We start from the raw sequence: 16,562 nt of genomic DNA, 5'->3' as shown, positions 1-16,562 counted from the left end.
ATACCTTCCACACAGGATAAGAATGAAATGAGCCTCTGTATGCCAGGACAGAGCTTACCCAGCCAGGCATTCCTGCCACCATGGGCCCTTCCGCTATAAAAATATTACATAACATAAAGACAAATACTTTAACATTTGATATTATGTATTTATATATATTTAATGTTATATATATGTTTTCTTCAACCTCAAAGTTCATTTTTTCCTTCCAATTTTAAGAGAAATTACATTTTCACAGTCCCCAGGGATGTGCCTACTTTGCTCACCTTGGCCCTCAAAGTGGGGACAGCTCTTCTGCTAAGGTGCTGCCTGGCAGGGCGGAGGGGGCAGGGGGCAGCAACCAGAAGGGGAAGAGGTGTCTGTGTGCCATCCTCCCTCTCCCCTCCTCCTCTTCCCCAGCCCGGTTCACAGGTTCACGCTGCTGCTGCTGCCCTGGTTCAACCGCATTCTGGCCCCTCTGCTCCTCGCTGGGCCTGTGGAGAGTCAGGCAAAGCCGACCTTACTCTTCCCCAGCAAAGGCACCCCCACGGCTCCCCATCCTGACCAGGGAGATGCTCAGACTCATTAGGCCCTTTCACATGGGCCGTGCCCCCTCCGTGCCTTTCCTTCCCTGGAAGGTGTGCTGCTGCCTCCCTCAAGCCTCAGCTCACCTGCCACCTCCTCTGGGAAGCCCCCAGCCTGCAGGCTGCTCCAGCTCTGGTAACCCCCTCACGGGGACGTTTACACTCTCCCCCTACCCAACTCTGAGCTCTGGGGCTGTGTCTTGCTCATCACTGTGTGCTTGGTGGCCCCTGGCACATGGTTGGCACCCAGTTAAAAGGCTGTGTGTAGAAAGCGATGGAGGGGCTGCTGGGTCCCCTGCAGTGACAGTGGCCAAGCACTCCGGGTCTGGCCCTCTCCCTTTCACCAGGCAGTGGCCACGTGCCAGAACCTGAATGGGACCAGGGACTGGGGCACAGACTGGGGAGTGGCTCTTCCTGCCCACAAGGACAACAGATGCTGGGGGGTGGGGCAGGGGCTGGGGTTCCCCAGGTGCCCTGGGCCTGAGAAGGTGTGCAGTGGGCAGAAGGCGAAATTGGGGGTGGGGACTGCACTGCATGAGTGGCAGCGTAGGGGCAGAGAAGGGCTGGCAGAATGTGTGGGAGGCGGGGAGTGAGGCCCCCAGGGCACCCCTGGCCTGGTGGGCTGCTATCAGGGGACAGAGGATTTGGCAGTGGCTGGGGTGGACCTCATTTCCACCCCAAGGTCACAGCCCAGCACTGAGGCTCGGAGCCCGTCAGCTGTCCGGCGGAGCACGGCACATGCATGGTCACAGGCAGGGGACACAGCGGGGCTGGACCACCTCGCCGCGCAGCGGGACAGACACGCAGACTCGGATGGCAGGCTTCAGACCAGGCAGCTCACAGTCCTGGAGGCGCACACTCTAGCCCAGGAGCCTACGCCCCACCAAAGCCAGAACAAGCCTAAGCTCCCCCACTACAAACCCCCTGGTGAGGCCTGCGCCCTGTTTGCTCAGCCCCTCACAAGCTCGCTGACCCTGCTTTGCTGGGGCAGGTTTGGGTCCTTTGGGTGGGGCTGAGTCACAAACTCTGGCTTGGACTTGAAGTCCAGTGCTCGTCCACATCACACTCACCCATCACCACACCTCCGCAAGACGGCTCTTCCAGACAGAGGGAGCACAACACACAGGGGTTTAGAAAATGGGCGCCGACAGTTGACTGCCCATGTTATCTTTGGCACGGCTCCCCGTTTTCAGTGTTCCCCCCAAGCCTCCAGGCCATCCCCGCAGCAGCCTGGCCCACCTGTGAGCGCCTTGGGAAGCCTTAAGGGGCACCATGTGGCCAGGTGTCCAGACCCCTGGGGAGAGGGCCAGACAGGGGTCGGGGGGAAAGAGGAGTGAAGGAACAGGGTCCAGACCACGGGGTCACTGCCATTCCCCCTAGTCCCCCACCATGAGACTGCTGGGCGCCATGGGCTGGGGGAAGGGGACACAGCAGACCGGCCTCCTGGGAGGCCTGCTGAGCTTGGGGACAGGCTAGTGACCAGGTCCTCTGTACAGCTCGCGTCTGAGCCCCCAGTGCTGGGCTGCACCTGCCCTTTTCCACCTGTGGCCAGTAATGGCACCTGCTACCTGGTCCCCCTTCCTCAGCTCAGGCTGTCCAGACCCACCTCCCTCCTCAGCCCTTGGATGTTCCTGGCCTGGTGAACATCAGATCAGTTCACCCCAGTCCCCTTACCCGGACAGGGCCACACACAGTGGGGTTTAGTGGGTACCAGGTAGGTGGGTGTTGGCATCTCCTTCCAAGAGGGGCCTGCAGAACAGCAGGTCAGTGCCCCCTCCCCTCCCACTTCGAGGCTCGCTGCCAGTCCATTTGGCACTGAGCCCTCCCCGAGCAAGAGCCAGCTCGTTTGCAGCCAGTGTTAATTAAGAGAGAGAGGTGATGGGGGGAGGTAGGGAAGGGCCATGGAGGGCAGCTTCCGACAGCTGCCAGGACCGCCCTGAGGGCCAAGGACTGGACCCAGACTGACCCAAGATGCTGGGGCCTCCCTGCTGGCTCTGGGGCTGAATAGTCCAGGTATCAAGCCCCTCATCTCTGTAGCCAACCTGCTGGGGCGGGGCTGGGTCAAGACTGATCTGGGGGAATCTACTGTGTGCTCTGCCTGTGTGTGGAGGAGGCAGACCCCAGCCTGGCAGTGGGGTTGGCAGAGAGGAGCCTCCCTCTGACGGTCTCTCAGGCAGTCTGCCTTGAGGTTGGTCCACTTTGTGCCTTGGCTTTGGAGTCAGAGAGACCCAGTTCTGAACCTGCTACTGTGCTTTGGTTTTCAACTTCTGAGCTTTGGTTTTCTTATCTGTAAAATGGGAGCAACAGCACCTCCCCTGTGGCTTTGTTATGATACTAAAAGAGATCAGTTTGTGCCTGGCAAGTAGCCTGCGGTCAGTCATTGGAAACGTGTTCCTGGGGCAGAGGCCACATCCGGAGCCTTTGGGAGCCCAGTCCCTCAGCGGCTTGCCGTGCCTGCCTGGGTGTCCCGCCGTGGTCCATCTCCTGCTCTCACTCTGACTTGGGCTGCCTCCCTGCCTGCTCAGCCCGCCTGCTCCCACGTTCCCCGTGGCCCCCGACCCCTGCTCTGGGAGCACCCAGCTGCTCCTCGCCTCTCCATCTTAATTAGCTGCTTGTATTAATCTTGCAAGTAACGTGGCAACTTGCAGCCCTGGGTTTTCAGTCTGTGGAATTAATTATTCCCCAAGTGAAGAGCTGTCAGCTCTGGGAGACCAGCCACTCAGAGCCACCCGACACCACTTAGCAGCGTCCACAGCTTCCGCACAGCACCCCGGGCCTGCGGCCTGGTCGGCCCGGAAATGGTCCCCGCTCCTGGCCTGGGCTCTGCTCCCTATTGACCTCCTACAGAGGGTCTGCCTCAGGACCTGGGAAGGGAGGGTGGGTTGCCAGAGCGGAGTCAGAGCTGATGGCCCTGCTTGGCGCCAGAACTCCTGGGGCCCGAGGGGCTGAGGCACAGCTGATCCCCTCCCCAACCCCGGGCGGCACCTGGGCCTGGGGAATGCACCTGCCCTGGGTCTCCCATCACTTGCTTTGATTAGCACCAGTGCTTAACGCAAATGCAGCTGTGTGGCCGGAAGCTGGAGCCCGGGCTGGGAGGGGCGCTGGCCTGCAGAGCCCTGACTTCCTGGCGGAGAGGCTGCCAGCTTCACTTTGCCCCTGCGTCAGCCCTGTGGGGAGGTGAGAGAGGCCAGCCGGCCAGGTAGAGCAAGACAGACAGGGTAGCCACAGCCTCCGCCAGGCTCCGGAGGAAGGAAGGGGCTGGGGCCTGGGGGCTGGAGTGGAGGAGCCTTCTCTCTTCCTTGACCTTCGCACCCACCCTGCCAGACGGCCTGTTTTCCCTTTGACACACGGGGAAACAGGCCCACAGCAAAGTGGCTCAAGTCACACATGTGTTGAACCTGGCTTTTGTTCCAGTCCCAGTGCCGCAGGCCCTCACTGTGCTGCCCAGTGGTGGGGCCCGGGTCTCGCACACGGGGGCTGTCGTGCAGGCCACCAGCCCAGGGTCACAGTTCTCCCCCCACAACCTCATTTCCTGGGCAGCTCTGACCACGGCTGCAGCGATGGCTCCGGTCTGTGACCCCCACGGTCTCTGCACCAGGCCTGGCGCAGGTGGGGCTAAGGAGGCACCGTGGGAAGAAAAGAATGAGTGAACAAAAGGACGTGTATGGCCGAAGGTCGTCTGCTCCTCTAGACCCCACGTGTGGCTGCTTCTGCGTTGAGCAGGCCAGACCCTGGTGCCCCTGACTCTGCCACCCTACAAACCCAGGCACATCAGCCTCAGCGGGAGAGGATGTCCCAGCCCCTCCACCTCCCGGTTATCTGCCCTGGCCTCAGAGGAGACTCTGTGCCCAGGGACCTGGCTGGCACTCGGGCCCCCCTCCACACAGCCACCGGCCCCACCAGCCACTCCCCGACTGACAGCCTTTCTCTGTCTCTCTCTTGCAGCCAACAGCTCCCTGCTTGGAGGCGGCGGCGGTGAGTGAACCCTTCCTGCGGTCTGGGTCGCGGGGTGGGTGGGGGGTTGGGAAAGCTTCTGGGCCCACCTGGGGCCTTGTGCCTTCCCCACAGCCTTCCCCCTCGTCCCCACTGTGCTCCTCTCCCATTTCTCCATCTCTGCCCTTCTTTACTGCTTCCCACCCTCCTGGCCTCGCCTTGTCAGCCATCACTGTTGACGAAGCTGGACACCTGGACAGCAGGCCAGGCTCCCTCACTGCTAGGTGACCGCGGTAGGTCCCACCCTTTGAAGAGGCCTCTTAGTCTGTAACTGGGGGCCAGAGGGACACTTGAGGTTTAAAAGAGATTGCTCCTGGGACTGGAGGCCACAAGTGTGATGGAGAGAGCCCAGCCCTGCCCCTGGTGCCCACATGACCTCAGCAAGCCTTGTGACCCCTTGGCCTTAGTTTCCCCACCTGTGAGGGCAAAATTAGTATCTCTGCTCTGCCCTGAAGCCTCGCAGGGCAGCTCTGCAGCCAGGACAAGGTCCTGTCAAGTCAGGGAGAGCTCCACCAACCATGAAGTCTAGGAGAATGCACGTGTGTTCACTATTGTTAAGGACCAGCACAAAACAGGGGTTCCAGCAGGGCCAGGTGGGCAGGAGGTCAGAGGTGAGAGTGGGCCTGGCCCCCAGGGATGCAAGCCAAGGTCTGCAGGTGCCAGGGGTGGGGCTGGGGGCAGTCCCTATGCCCCCTGGTGCCTGCTTCCCCTGGCCAGCCCTGCCCAGGCTGGCCACACCAGCCCCTCGCCCCCAGCCCTCAGCCCCCAGCTGGCTGGGTTGCCCACTGTCTGTGCAGGCAGCAGGATGATTGGTGAGCCGGAGGGCAGGGGTTAATGCGCCGTCGGATAAATCCCGGGGGCCGTGTTTACGGCAGTGGTGGCGGGGCCCAGGCCAGGTTTTAAAAGGGGGAAAAATAAAAGGGGCATAGAAGGTCAGGAATAAATAAGAGCAGCATTAAGAGCTGTCGGTGACCAGCCAGGATGCAGGATGGGGGGGTCTGTTTGTGACTAGAGATGTTTTCCCTCCCCCGCTTCTCCTCCAGCTGTCCATGTGGAGGTCATAGCTACCCTGGAAGCCTCACAGAATGAGGGGGGCTTCACTGGGGGCTGGGAGCCCGCAGCCAGGCACATCTAGGATCCTTGTCTGAAGGCTGTCCTTTTGGAGGACTCAGGGACCCTAGTGGATCTGACACCTGTCCTACTGTGCCCATGCCACCCTCTCCTTCATCACCCAGTGATTGAGAGCCTACTGTGTGTCAGGCCCTGAGCTGTGTGCTGGGACAAATCTGCTGGGCACCAGAGGGGCCCGGTCCCTGCAGACAGGAGCACCACCGTGACACAGGGTGGTCTGTGTGATGGCAGCTGGGGCCTCAATGAGGAGCACCTGTCCAGGCTTGGGCACCAAGGAGGCTCCCGGAGGACCACGGAATGGGTAGGAGACAGCTGGCAAAGAGCAGTGAGAAGGGTGTGCTGGGCAGAGGGAACAGTACAGGCAAAGACCTGAAGTGAGGGAGAACGTGGGGCCATTGGGGAGACTCCAAAGGCTGGAGTGGTTGGAGCCCAGCCAGGAGGAGGGGAGACAGGAGATGATGTGGGGCCTCAGAGGCCATGTGAGGAGCTGGTTTTTAGCCATTCACTTCAGATCACAAAAAGGAAGGTGTGAGCCTTGTAAATCCTAAATCAGTTCATCACCCTTCTGCTCAAAACTCTCTCAGGCCTCTCACTTCACTCAGAGCCAAGGCCAAAGTCCCCAGCATGGCCCACAAGGTCTCAAGCTACCTATCAGGCTCCCCACCACACTGCCTGACCCTCCCCACTCTGGGCCAGCCACACCAGCCTTTCTGCTGTTCCTGGAATAGACCTGGCCCACTCCTGCCTCAGAGCCTTTGCACTGGCTGTTCCCTCTGCCCAGAATACTCTTCCTCAGATCACCATATGGCTGCTCCCTTCACCTCTTACAAGTGTTTATTTGCATGCTATCTTAGTGAGGCTCACCCTGCACTCCCCAGACTCCTCATGCTGCTCTGATTTTTATTTTGCTCCAAGTAACTCTCTCCTAACGTGCCATATAATTTACTTATTATGTTCATTGTTTATTGTCTGTCTCCTCGCACCAGAGAACATGACTGTATCTCCAGCTCTTAGAACTGGGTCTGGCACTTATAGTAGGTGCTCAGTAACTGGTTGATGAATGAATGAATGAACTACAGGTAAAGGCAGGGATGGCCTCACATGTAAAGGAAAAGACTTGCTGGCAAAGGTGGTGGGAGCCACTGAGGCTTCAGGCAGAGCAGGGAATGGCTCATAGATGGCCTGGTGACCTCACTCTGGGAGGGTGGCCAGACTGAGGAGGGAGGCCCAGTGGGGTCCTTCTAGCTCCTGTTCCTACAGCACTGAAGGTGAGAGGAGGCTGGAGCAGGCCCCAAGCACAGCCTGACTGATGCAGAGATGGATGGGGTGGGCCAGGACCTGGGAGGAAGTGGGCCCGGAGTCCAGCCTTTTAACTCCGGGCGAGATTTATGGAGCCGCCGCCAGTGCTCGCTGGGGCTGTCACTCTGCTAATGTGATTGCAACAAGGTGGAGGTGGCGGGGAGAAGACTGGAGTTGTGGCGAGGCTGGGGCTGGTAGGGGCCTGGTGCCCACCTGGGGTGGGAATGAAAACAGGCCCCAGACCCCTGGGACGTCCTCTGCTTTCACGGCTGCCACATGTGCCCTCTATCACCTCCTGATCCCTCCAGCCTTAACCCACTGAACTGCCAGGGTGGAGGGCACAAGCAGGAGCAGCCTGGGACTGGGGGGCTGGGTGCCCACCTGAGTCTGCCCAGACAGACCCCGGTCTTGCTGCATGCCCTCTTCTGAGTCCAGCCCTGCAGGAGTTCAGACCTCTACCCACCTCCACCCTCCCATCACCACCCGTTTACCCATCACCCACCATCCATGCATTAATCAGCACTAGTCCCGTTCAGCCTTCCTTGGCCACTCTGTTTAAAACTCCCCCAGCTAGCCACAGCCCGCCAGGCTGATCTCTCACCCAGTTCTGTGGCTTTTCCCAGAGCACTTGTCCCCTCTAAACATGATTGTGTTTTAGGTTTGTTTCTATCGCCTTTCCCCAACTAGAACGTACTCTCCCCAGGAGCAGGATTCAGGGGATTCCAAGCCCCTAGAATAGCCTTTATGGGATGGTTCGTTGCACCCCCATGTGCTGGCTGCTGCCCTAGAAGCTGGGACACAGATCTAACAGCCCTGCCCAGGGGTTCCCATCCAGTCCTATCAGGGGAGGGCAGCTATCAGCTCAGAAGGAGACTCTTGGAAGAGGGGCCAGCGTTGGCCTGCAGGACTTTGGTGTGGTGAGCCCACAGTGTTTACTGTGAGTTTCTAGGGAAGGGAGTCAGCTGGCACCTCAAACCTCAGTGGGACCCCCCAGGGGCCACTGGGCCTGCCTCACTCAGTGGTCCTGATAAAACTTGGGGAAGGCCCCCTGCTCCCTGCTTCCTCCCAGGGCTCATTCTGGGGTTATGCGTATGGGGGCGGGGGCAGGGGCAGGGGACATCTGGGTCAAACACTGGAACCCAAGACTTGACTCTGCCCTCAAAGAGACACATTTTGGTAGATGTCTTCCCTGCAGAGGGGGCATTTGACTTGGGCCCTAATCACTGTATAGGAGTTCAACAGGTACAGAGGGATGGAGAGGCCCACTAGGTAGAGGGCCAAGGGTCTGCGGTGGGAGACGCTCAGGTCTGGGGACTGCCAGGCCCACTCTCGCTCCCGCCTCCTTCCTGGAGAGCCTTTTACTAGCTCAGTAAAAAATTTTGTTTAAAAAAACACTCCTATTGTATGGTAAGAAGGGAGGCGGGCCCTAAATCAGGATGGGAATCGACAGGGCCCTGACGCATGTCTCTCCTGTTTATTAGGACTGAAATGTTTACTCGGCGATAAGGAGCCGGCTTTCTCGTGGAGATTTGTGCGCTCTTTTTCAATTACCCCTCGTCTTTCTCTGCCACTTTCGCACTAAAGGGATAATAAATGTATCGGAGCGTTTCAATTATTCATCTAAATCATGACTGCGCCTGCCATGGCCAAGCTTTAGTGACAGATTAATTCAGGGCCGCCTTCCTCTGCTTGCAGCAGCCATCTCTGCTCCTGCCTGGCCAGCGCCCCAAGGGGTGGGCACCAGAGTCAGGCAGGTCCTGGGCAGGGCAGGATGGAGCCCTGTCTACACACACACACACACACACACACCTCACTTCTAAGGACCCTCCCTTCCAGAGGTCAGCAGCCCTACTCAAACCTGCAGAAGCCAGAGCGTGCCTGGGAGGGCACAGCCACCCTGCCCTCCTGCCTGTCAGCTCTGACAGGCCTGCTCCCTGTGCCCACATTGCAAGTCCCTGTGTGTGTCCCTTGCACCGCAAGGTCCCAGGCATCTCACATCCCAGAGAAGCCAGGGTGGCTTGGCTTCCTGCATGGCCCTCTCCTGGCACAGGGCCTTTGCACATGCTACTCCTGTGCCTGAGGGTTCCTCTGCCCTCCTACCACACCTTCCTGCTGTGTTGTCTCCATATCAAGGCAGCCCCTCCAACCAGCAGGCTCCCGAAACACACACACACACACACACACACACACACACACACACACACACACACACACACACACACACACACACACACTCACTCACTCACTCACTCACTCACTCACTCACTTCTATTTATCAAGGGCCTGACACATTCCTAGCACTGTAACACTGTCCTCAGTACTGGGACCCAGCAGACCCTGGCCCCTTGGGATAGCATTCTGTTACCCTTGATAATCAGACTTCCATTTGTGTTATTAAGTACCAGCTGCTCCCCATCAGACTCCCCTGCTAAGAGGTACACACAGGCAATCTGTCTGTCCACCTCCTGGCAAAGAGTAGGTGTTCAGCACAGACCTGCATGTGGCCGGCCGAGCCCAGGAGCCCCTCCCCTAGCCCACATCCCTGTGTGCACCCCTCCCTCACTCACCATGGTGGCACATGGCACGGGCAGAACCTGCCACCTTCTGCTCCCTTCACACAGGTACCCATGACTCCGGGGGCAGGGCATCCTCTCTCTCTGAGTCTCTCACTTTCTCTATCTCTCTCTGTCCGGTTCTGTTTCTGCTTCTCTCTCACTCACCCTCTGTCTCTTGCTGTCTTTGCTCTCACTCTCCATCTATCTCCCTCCTTCATGCCGGCTTTCACGCACGCGGTCCTCTGTTCATGGACAGGCAGGCCTGGGAAGATTAGAGAGGCCTCTAAGTATTCAGGCCCCGACTCCTGCCCAGTATGCTTACCATCCCGCACCCCACCTGCACTATCTCCCATCTACCATCACTGCTAATCTGTGATTGCTTCTTGCAGCCAACTGCCGGGAGAGGCTCTGTCCCAATTAGCCGGGGCCTGGCACAGTGGACAGATAGTGGGGCCCCCTGTGGCCCTCTTGAGGCCAGGCCGGGTGTGGCCAACCCCTCCTGGGCTGAGCTCAGAGGAAGCAGGCGGTCCGAGGGGCCAACCAGCCAGTCCACAAAGTGGTCTTGAGTGCGGCTCTGTGCCAGGCTCAGGGCGCCTGGGTGCACGGGGCAGGTGTGGCCGGGTGTCTGACCTGGAGTCGTCTGGGATGGGGGACTGTGCTGGGCAGAGAGGGGAGGGCATTATTTCCTGTGCATCCGTCTGTCCAGCAGAGGGCCCCAGGGGGCCCTCCCCTGCTCAGAACTTCCCATGGCGCTGGTTCCTGCAGGTGCAGCCCTCCCTGCCCACCTCTCCCCCAGACTCACCCGGCTGCGGCTGCTCCTGTTGAAGGGCTGCTGCCCTGCTGAGCCTTCTGCCTGGACCCCTCTTCCCCACCTTCCCCAAATCACTTCTCAGGGCTCTGCTCAAATGCCACCTCCTCAGAGGTGCCTTCCCAACCCTGAAACCGCCCCCGCCCCCCTCCCTTGCTCTGGACTGTTTTCTCCTCCCGCTTCACCACAGTCATGAGAGGTGCACTTCCCCTCCCTGGCACTGGGCCTGGCAGGCCCACCTCCCCCTTGCCCAAGGCCCATGTTGAGTCAGGTGGGAGGGACGCAGAGGCCAGATGTCACCTAAAGTGGAGGCCAGAGGGAGCCCCAGCCTTGCTCCAAGTTGATGTTATTTCATGGACTCTTGGGAGCTGTGGGAGGTTTGATCAGCAGAGAAGTGACACCGTCTCCCCAAGTAAAGGCACCAGGCCCCCTGCCGCCCTGCCCCATCCCAGTGGAGGGTGGTGGTGGTGTTACTAACGGCTGCCTGATGTGCGGAGCGCTCACTGCGTGGATTCCAGGGCCTCACTGCGGCTCTCCCCGCAGAATCTCACGAGCCCTTGTCACAGCACCATTAGGAGGGCTAATGGGACATACCATTAGCATCTCCACTTTGCAGATGAGGAAACTGAGGCACCAAGTCCCTTGAGCTGAAATGCCCTCCCCGCCCCCAGCCCTCAGCTGGCCCTCTGGGGCAGGACAGAGAATGCTGGGGACTCCACAGGCCTGTGGGTCCCATGCCCTGCCCCCAGCGGGCAAGATGCCACCAAGCCCCTGCCTGCAGCTGCCGTGGGGATTTTTAATAACGGGAGTGATTTTTGCATGATGAATGAGGCGCTGCCGTTGTGTACATAATGAAGCCCTAATGTTTTCAAATCCCCATTTAAGGAGCTGATCTCACCCCATAATGAATTTCAGATCACATCACAGAGCTGTCGTCCATCCATCTTCTCCCTGGAGCACCCACCCACCTTGGCACCTCGAGGGTGGGGCCGGAGGGTGGGCTCTTCATACCCCAATGGGCCAAGCCCAAGCCTAGCATGGAGTCAGGGCTGGCACTGGTTTGTTGATTGAATGAGTGACAGGGAGGGTGTGGTCAGCAGCCAAGGCAGTTAAGGCAACAAAGATTGCATGGGGTCAAGGCTCCCAAGGCTCTGCCTGGGAGGAAAATGGAGAGCAGAGCCAGAAAGAGTGGGGTGGGCTGGAGAGGCCCCTGAGCTGCGTCATATGACCAGGCTCTTCGGCTGAGCCTGCCCTCTGCAGGTTAGGGGCCTGGGGGTGCAGGGGCTTGGGTGTCTGGCCCCTTTGAGCCCTGGCATTTGGCCTTTGTGCAGCTGGCTGGGGCCTGGCTGCACCAACGTGGTTGGAATAGGTGGGCTCTCAGATCGGGTACCCAGCCCCTGGGTGAGATGTCTAAGTGGGGAGTAGTCCTGGGTCCCAGACCCAGGTGCCTTCCCAGGCTGGAGGGGAGCACCTCTCACCAAGCCCCTCAGCCCTCAAACTCACCCCTCTATCTCCCCAGCCTTCTTTCCACCCAGAGCTTTCTGGGCAACATCTCTACCTGGCAGTGTGTTCAGTTGCTTGGGCTAAGGGGGCCCCGAGAGCATGAGGGACAGAGGAATCTTCTGCTTAGAGTCAGTGGCTGGGCCTTGGTCTACACATCTGTAAAATGGGGCGACATGTGATAAAGTGCAGGGCACTGAACGCTCATCCCAAACACAGGAGGTGCTGTTGCTGACCTTGTACAGATGAAAGTGAGGTGCAGAAGGGTGACGTGACCCGGCAAAGGGGTGGACAAGCAGTGGGGAGGGGGCCTTGGGTCTCAAGGGGCCAGGTCTGCCCTGCCACCTGGAGCCGTGCCCCTACACAGCCCCAGTGAGCTCATTTCAGAGGCTATGAGGGCCTGGAAGGGCACTGCCCAGGCCCCGTCCCCTCCCTCCCCTTCCCTGGGAGCCCACAGAAGTCCAAGAAGAGCTGAAGGCTGCCAGGCAAGGCCATACAACCCCCACCTGGCTGACAGAGCAGCTTTGCCTCTGTGAGCCGTTGTTCCTACTCCTGTGAGATGGGCGCTGGGGAGGTGGCCCTGAGCATCAGCCCTCCTATAAATTTGAGATCTTGAAGGAGCTGCTTAATCACTCTGGCCTTTAGTCTCCCAGCCCCCCAGCCACCTCTCAGCAAACCTCAGTCCTCCCCACAACTTTCTGAGGCTCAGAGAGGTTAAATGACTCGTCCAAAGCCACCAGCAAGCTTGTGTGCAGGATTTCTGGAAGGAGAAATCCCAGAAGGGGGCCCGCAAGAGTCCAGATCCACAGGACAGTGGAGGGGAATGGGGGGAAGAGAGAGGGGAGGGGCAGGCCCAGGGCCGGTCAGGGTCTCCTGCCCTCTGTCAGGGGTACAGCTGCCCTCCTCTCCCCCAGGCCACAGGCCTCCTTGTGTTCCTGTAAATAATTAATTAGCCCCTGCTTGCTTGTTTGTTTAGCATGAGGAATGCTCCCCCACTGAGACTCATTTATTGCTGAATAAATTTAAATATCTAATCTTCCCTTCATGAATATTACAGCACCCTAAATAGCGGCCAACATATCCTACGCACTTTGGCAAATGGCCCCCATGGGAGCTTGCCTGCTTCGCCTCTGCTAGCTCTGAGGAGGGCCTGGCTCCAGCCCCTGCCGTCTCCCGGTGCCCCCCCCCCCCCAGCCCTGGACTCGCTGCATTTGAACTGATGCTCCTGAAGGCCGAGTGCAAGGCTGTGGCTGTGGCGGCCATGCCCATGGCAGGTGGCTGGGCTAGGCTTCCAAGCAGGGGCAGCTGGGCTTATCTGGGGGAAGTGCCTGGACCAGGGCAGAGTCAGGGCTGGCGCAGAGAGACAGCAGACGGGGCCCCAGACAGCAGCATCTGAGGAGCTCAGGAAGGAGACAGAAGAGATCAGGGAGGCAGCAGGTCGGTGAGAGCAGGTCTCCAAGGCAGCCTTGCAGGATTGGTTGGAGATAGTTAGCGGTCAGCCCATGGGCGCCGCTGAACAGTCGTGCAGACCACTGAGCAACCAGATGTACCCAGAGCAGTCCCTCTATTGGGAGGGGGATGTGTAGATGTGGGGAGGGGACAGGAACCAGACTACAGGGGCTGGCAGTGAGCAGACAGCCGGCCTAGACAAAACATCTTCCCGAAGTGTTTGGGTGAGGAGGGCAAACAGGAGACAGGCAGCCAGGGTGGGAGAGAGGCTCAGGATGGGAAGGGAGACACAGGTCCTTTCATGGTCCTAGAGGAAGTAGAGCAGTCCAGCTGTGTGACCTTGGGCAAGTCTCTCACCCTCTCTGTGCCTGAGTTTCTTCTCTAAAGCAGAAACAATAATAATAGCACCTCCTAGGGTGGCTGTAGCTGTGAGGACCAAAGAAGATGGTGGATGTACATGGCTCATTACGCGGCCAGTGCTAAGAGGCTGCTGAGGCTAAGATTAAGGAGCCAGATCTGGGAGCTTAAAGGTGGAAGAATGAGGAAGGGGCTGAGGGGAGAGGCAGAGAGGGCCTTAGGGCCACATTCCCATGGAGGAAGGGTTCTGCCTTGACCTAGCAGAGACACATCTGAGGAAGGCCCCACTGCCCATGTGGGCTCAGTCTCCCTAGGAGAGACCCTAGGTTTTCTGCTGACTCAGGGCAGGGTAGGGTCAAGTTGGAGTTGAGGTTTTCTGGATGTGGCTGAGGGGCCCAGGGAAGGGACACAGTGTCAACTAGTATGAACTGGGGACATTTCCCCCACCAGGCAGCCCCAGGGGCCAGCTGCCCCAGAGTCAGGTGGGGAGGGGGAAGAAGGACATGGCCCTTGGAAGGAACCCCAGGAAGCCTCCTTCTCTGGTCTCCAGGGTTCAGCTTAGCCCGATGTAAGAGCCAGGACAGGACCTGGGGGTCAGAGCCAGGAGAGGTGTGGCTCATGGTAGGAAACACAGTAAGGGGAGGGCCTTTGGGACTATGGCTAAGAAGAGCAGGGCTGGGGCCTCCTCTGGCACTCAGGGATGGGAAAGCAGCAAGGCTGGTGTGTGGACACGGGTGAGGGGGGTGGGCAGGAAGGGACCAGGCTGCTGAAGCCCTGAGTGCCAGGGGGAAGGGTGAGCAGGGTGGTACCCGGGGCCTGTCCCTCATCTCTGCTTTGGGTGAGCTGCTCCCCAGACACCTGCACAGCAGTCACATGGCCCCAGCCCTGTTCTGGATGCTGCTGGGGGACTCCAGCCCAAGAGCTCTGCGAGCATCAATTCTTCCCTCTTCCTCCTACCTCATGCCCCCAGGTCAGCCCCAAAGGCCTGGCTGCAGGCCTGTCCACCCCTACAGGAAACATTACATCCCTGAAACACAGATCTCACTGAGCTCCACTTCTGCACAGCCCCCGCAGCAGGCCAAGGTCGCCTGCAGGGTGGACAGCACTGGGAGATGGCAGGCAACCAGGTCCCAAGTGGATAGGACCACAGAGCAGGCCGGGAGGCCCCCAGGAGAGCCAGCTTAGACATCTCCCCGTGCTCACCCCCATAGGCCCTGAGCATATCTTGCCTGGACACCGCCTCCCACCACACTCCTAGCTGTGCACACATCAGGCACACACCCGGCACACACCCACACCATCTCACCATCCTTGTAACATCCAACATGTGCATCTCCTTCACTCATGCGAAGCATTGACTTAAGCACTTTACAGGAATTAACTCACTTAATCCTTCCAGCAGTCTTATGAGGTGGGTACTACTGTTATCCCATTTTACAGATGGTGCAGTGGAGGTCCAGAGAGCTTAAGTGCCCTGGGTCATGCATCTGTGACTAGAAGAGCTGGCATTTGAACCCAGGCTGCCCAGCTCCACAGCCTCTGCTGTCTCACACCATGCTAGGTGGTCACCTGACACCCCCTACCCAAGAACAGACAAACTGCAGGTGGACACTGCCCACTCCAGGTTGTACACCAACTCTGCCGCACCTGGACACATAGCCCAGGGCCCCACCTGCTGCCCCCTCCCATGGGCTGCAGCCGCCCTCATCCCTGCACAGGAGAGGGTGGGGGACCCAGTCCCAGCTTCTGTCCCAGGGTTCCCCAATTCTACCTCACCCACACCCCACTCCTGGGATACTCTAGGAAACCGCCTGGTGCCAGCTCTAAGTGAAGTCGCAAAATTACGTTTAATTGGGCCTCATAAGGCACAAAAGAAAACAGAAAACAGGAAAGGTCCAGCTGGTGTCCCTGGATCTGTGCCAAGACGTTGGGGGTTGGGGATATGATGAAGAGGCAAGGGCTTCAGTCTGTGCATCTGTAAAATGGGGAAATGATAGGCCTTTCCTGTTGCAGAGCATTGAGCTCGGTGTTCAAGAATCTCCTGACACTGGCCTAAGGTGTAATTTGATCTGGGGACCTGCCAGAGGTGGGTCATTTTCTCCTGGCCAGGGTGTTAACTCCTCCCCTGAGGAGAGGTCACTGTCTCTGTCTTCTACATGAGACTGTAGAGGCTGAGAGAGGGGAAGGACTTGCCAAGGTGCCGCAGGCGATGAGGGTCTAGTTGGGACTTGACCCTGCCGGAGGCGGAGCCCCGCCTCTCCCAGGGCGCCCGCTGGGGCGAGGTCGGGCAGGAGAAGCGTCTCCTCTGCGCCTCCTGCCGCGCCGAGTTGTTTATCTGGGTCTGGGTCCCCAGGGTCTCTGGCGAGACCCCGGAGCCACCCTATGATAAACAAGCCCAGGCCCGGCCCCAATTAAGCCAGATGAACTAACGAGGCGGCTCGTTAACGAGCTGGGGTGCGCGCCCGGAGACACCTGCGCGGCGGGTCCGCCTCCCTGCGTGACTCAGGGAAGGAGCTGGAAGGCCCAGCTCAAGGTCCGGATCGGACCTGCCTCTTGTAACTAGGTGGCCTTAGTTTCTTCGTCTGTAAAGTGGGTCTTAGAGTTTGTAAAGTGTGTCCGAGGAGCCCCGCCTTAGGAGGTCGGCCTTGGAATCCCGGGCACGGTGCGGGTCGACGCTCCTGGGATCCTCCTGCGGAGGCAGCGATTCACAGCGGGCCCCGCGGCGCGTCTGGCCGGAGTCGGGAGGGCAGACTTCCCCTTGGACGGGATCTTCCTGCCGCCGCGGACCCCGCCTCCCGGAGCCGCCCGGCCTTGGGAGACCCCAGCCCCGCCCGCGCCCCACCGGCGCCCAGGAAAGGGCAGGGCGGGTCGGGCGCGCCCCCTGCCGGCCTGTCTTCGCCGGCTCCC

The 16,562-nt window shown here is 59.4% G+C and overlaps 1 protein-coding gene across 4 annotated transcripts in view; it reads left to right on the top strand.

The window, feature by feature from the left end:
* Positions 1-16,562, top strand: part of MACROD1 (mono-ADP ribosylhydrolase 1) — a 143,626-nt gene that overhangs the window by 124,912 nt on the left and 2,152 nt on the right. For 3 of the 4 annotated variants that reach the window (XM_032489684.1, XM_032489682.1, XM_032489685.1), the window contains exon 4: positions 4,509-4,538. The exons of the other annotated variant lie outside the window; for it this stretch is intronic. In XM_032489684.1, coding sequence (XP_032345575.1) covers positions 4,509-4,538 — 30 coding nt within the window. The remainder of the gene's footprint in view (positions 1-4,508; positions 4,539-16,562) is intronic. 4 annotated transcript variants of the gene reach the window in all.

This window comes from Camelus ferus, chromosome 10 (genome assembly GCF_009834535.1).
Source record: "Camelus ferus isolate YT-003-E chromosome 10, BCGSAC_Cfer_1.0, whole genome shotgun sequence".
Taxonomy (NCBI): Eukaryota; Metazoa; Chordata; class Mammalia; order Artiodactyla; family Camelidae; genus Camelus; species Camelus ferus.
The sequence above is the reverse complement of the archived record's forward strand: the minus strand, read 5'-3'. Positions and strand labels throughout refer to the sequence as shown.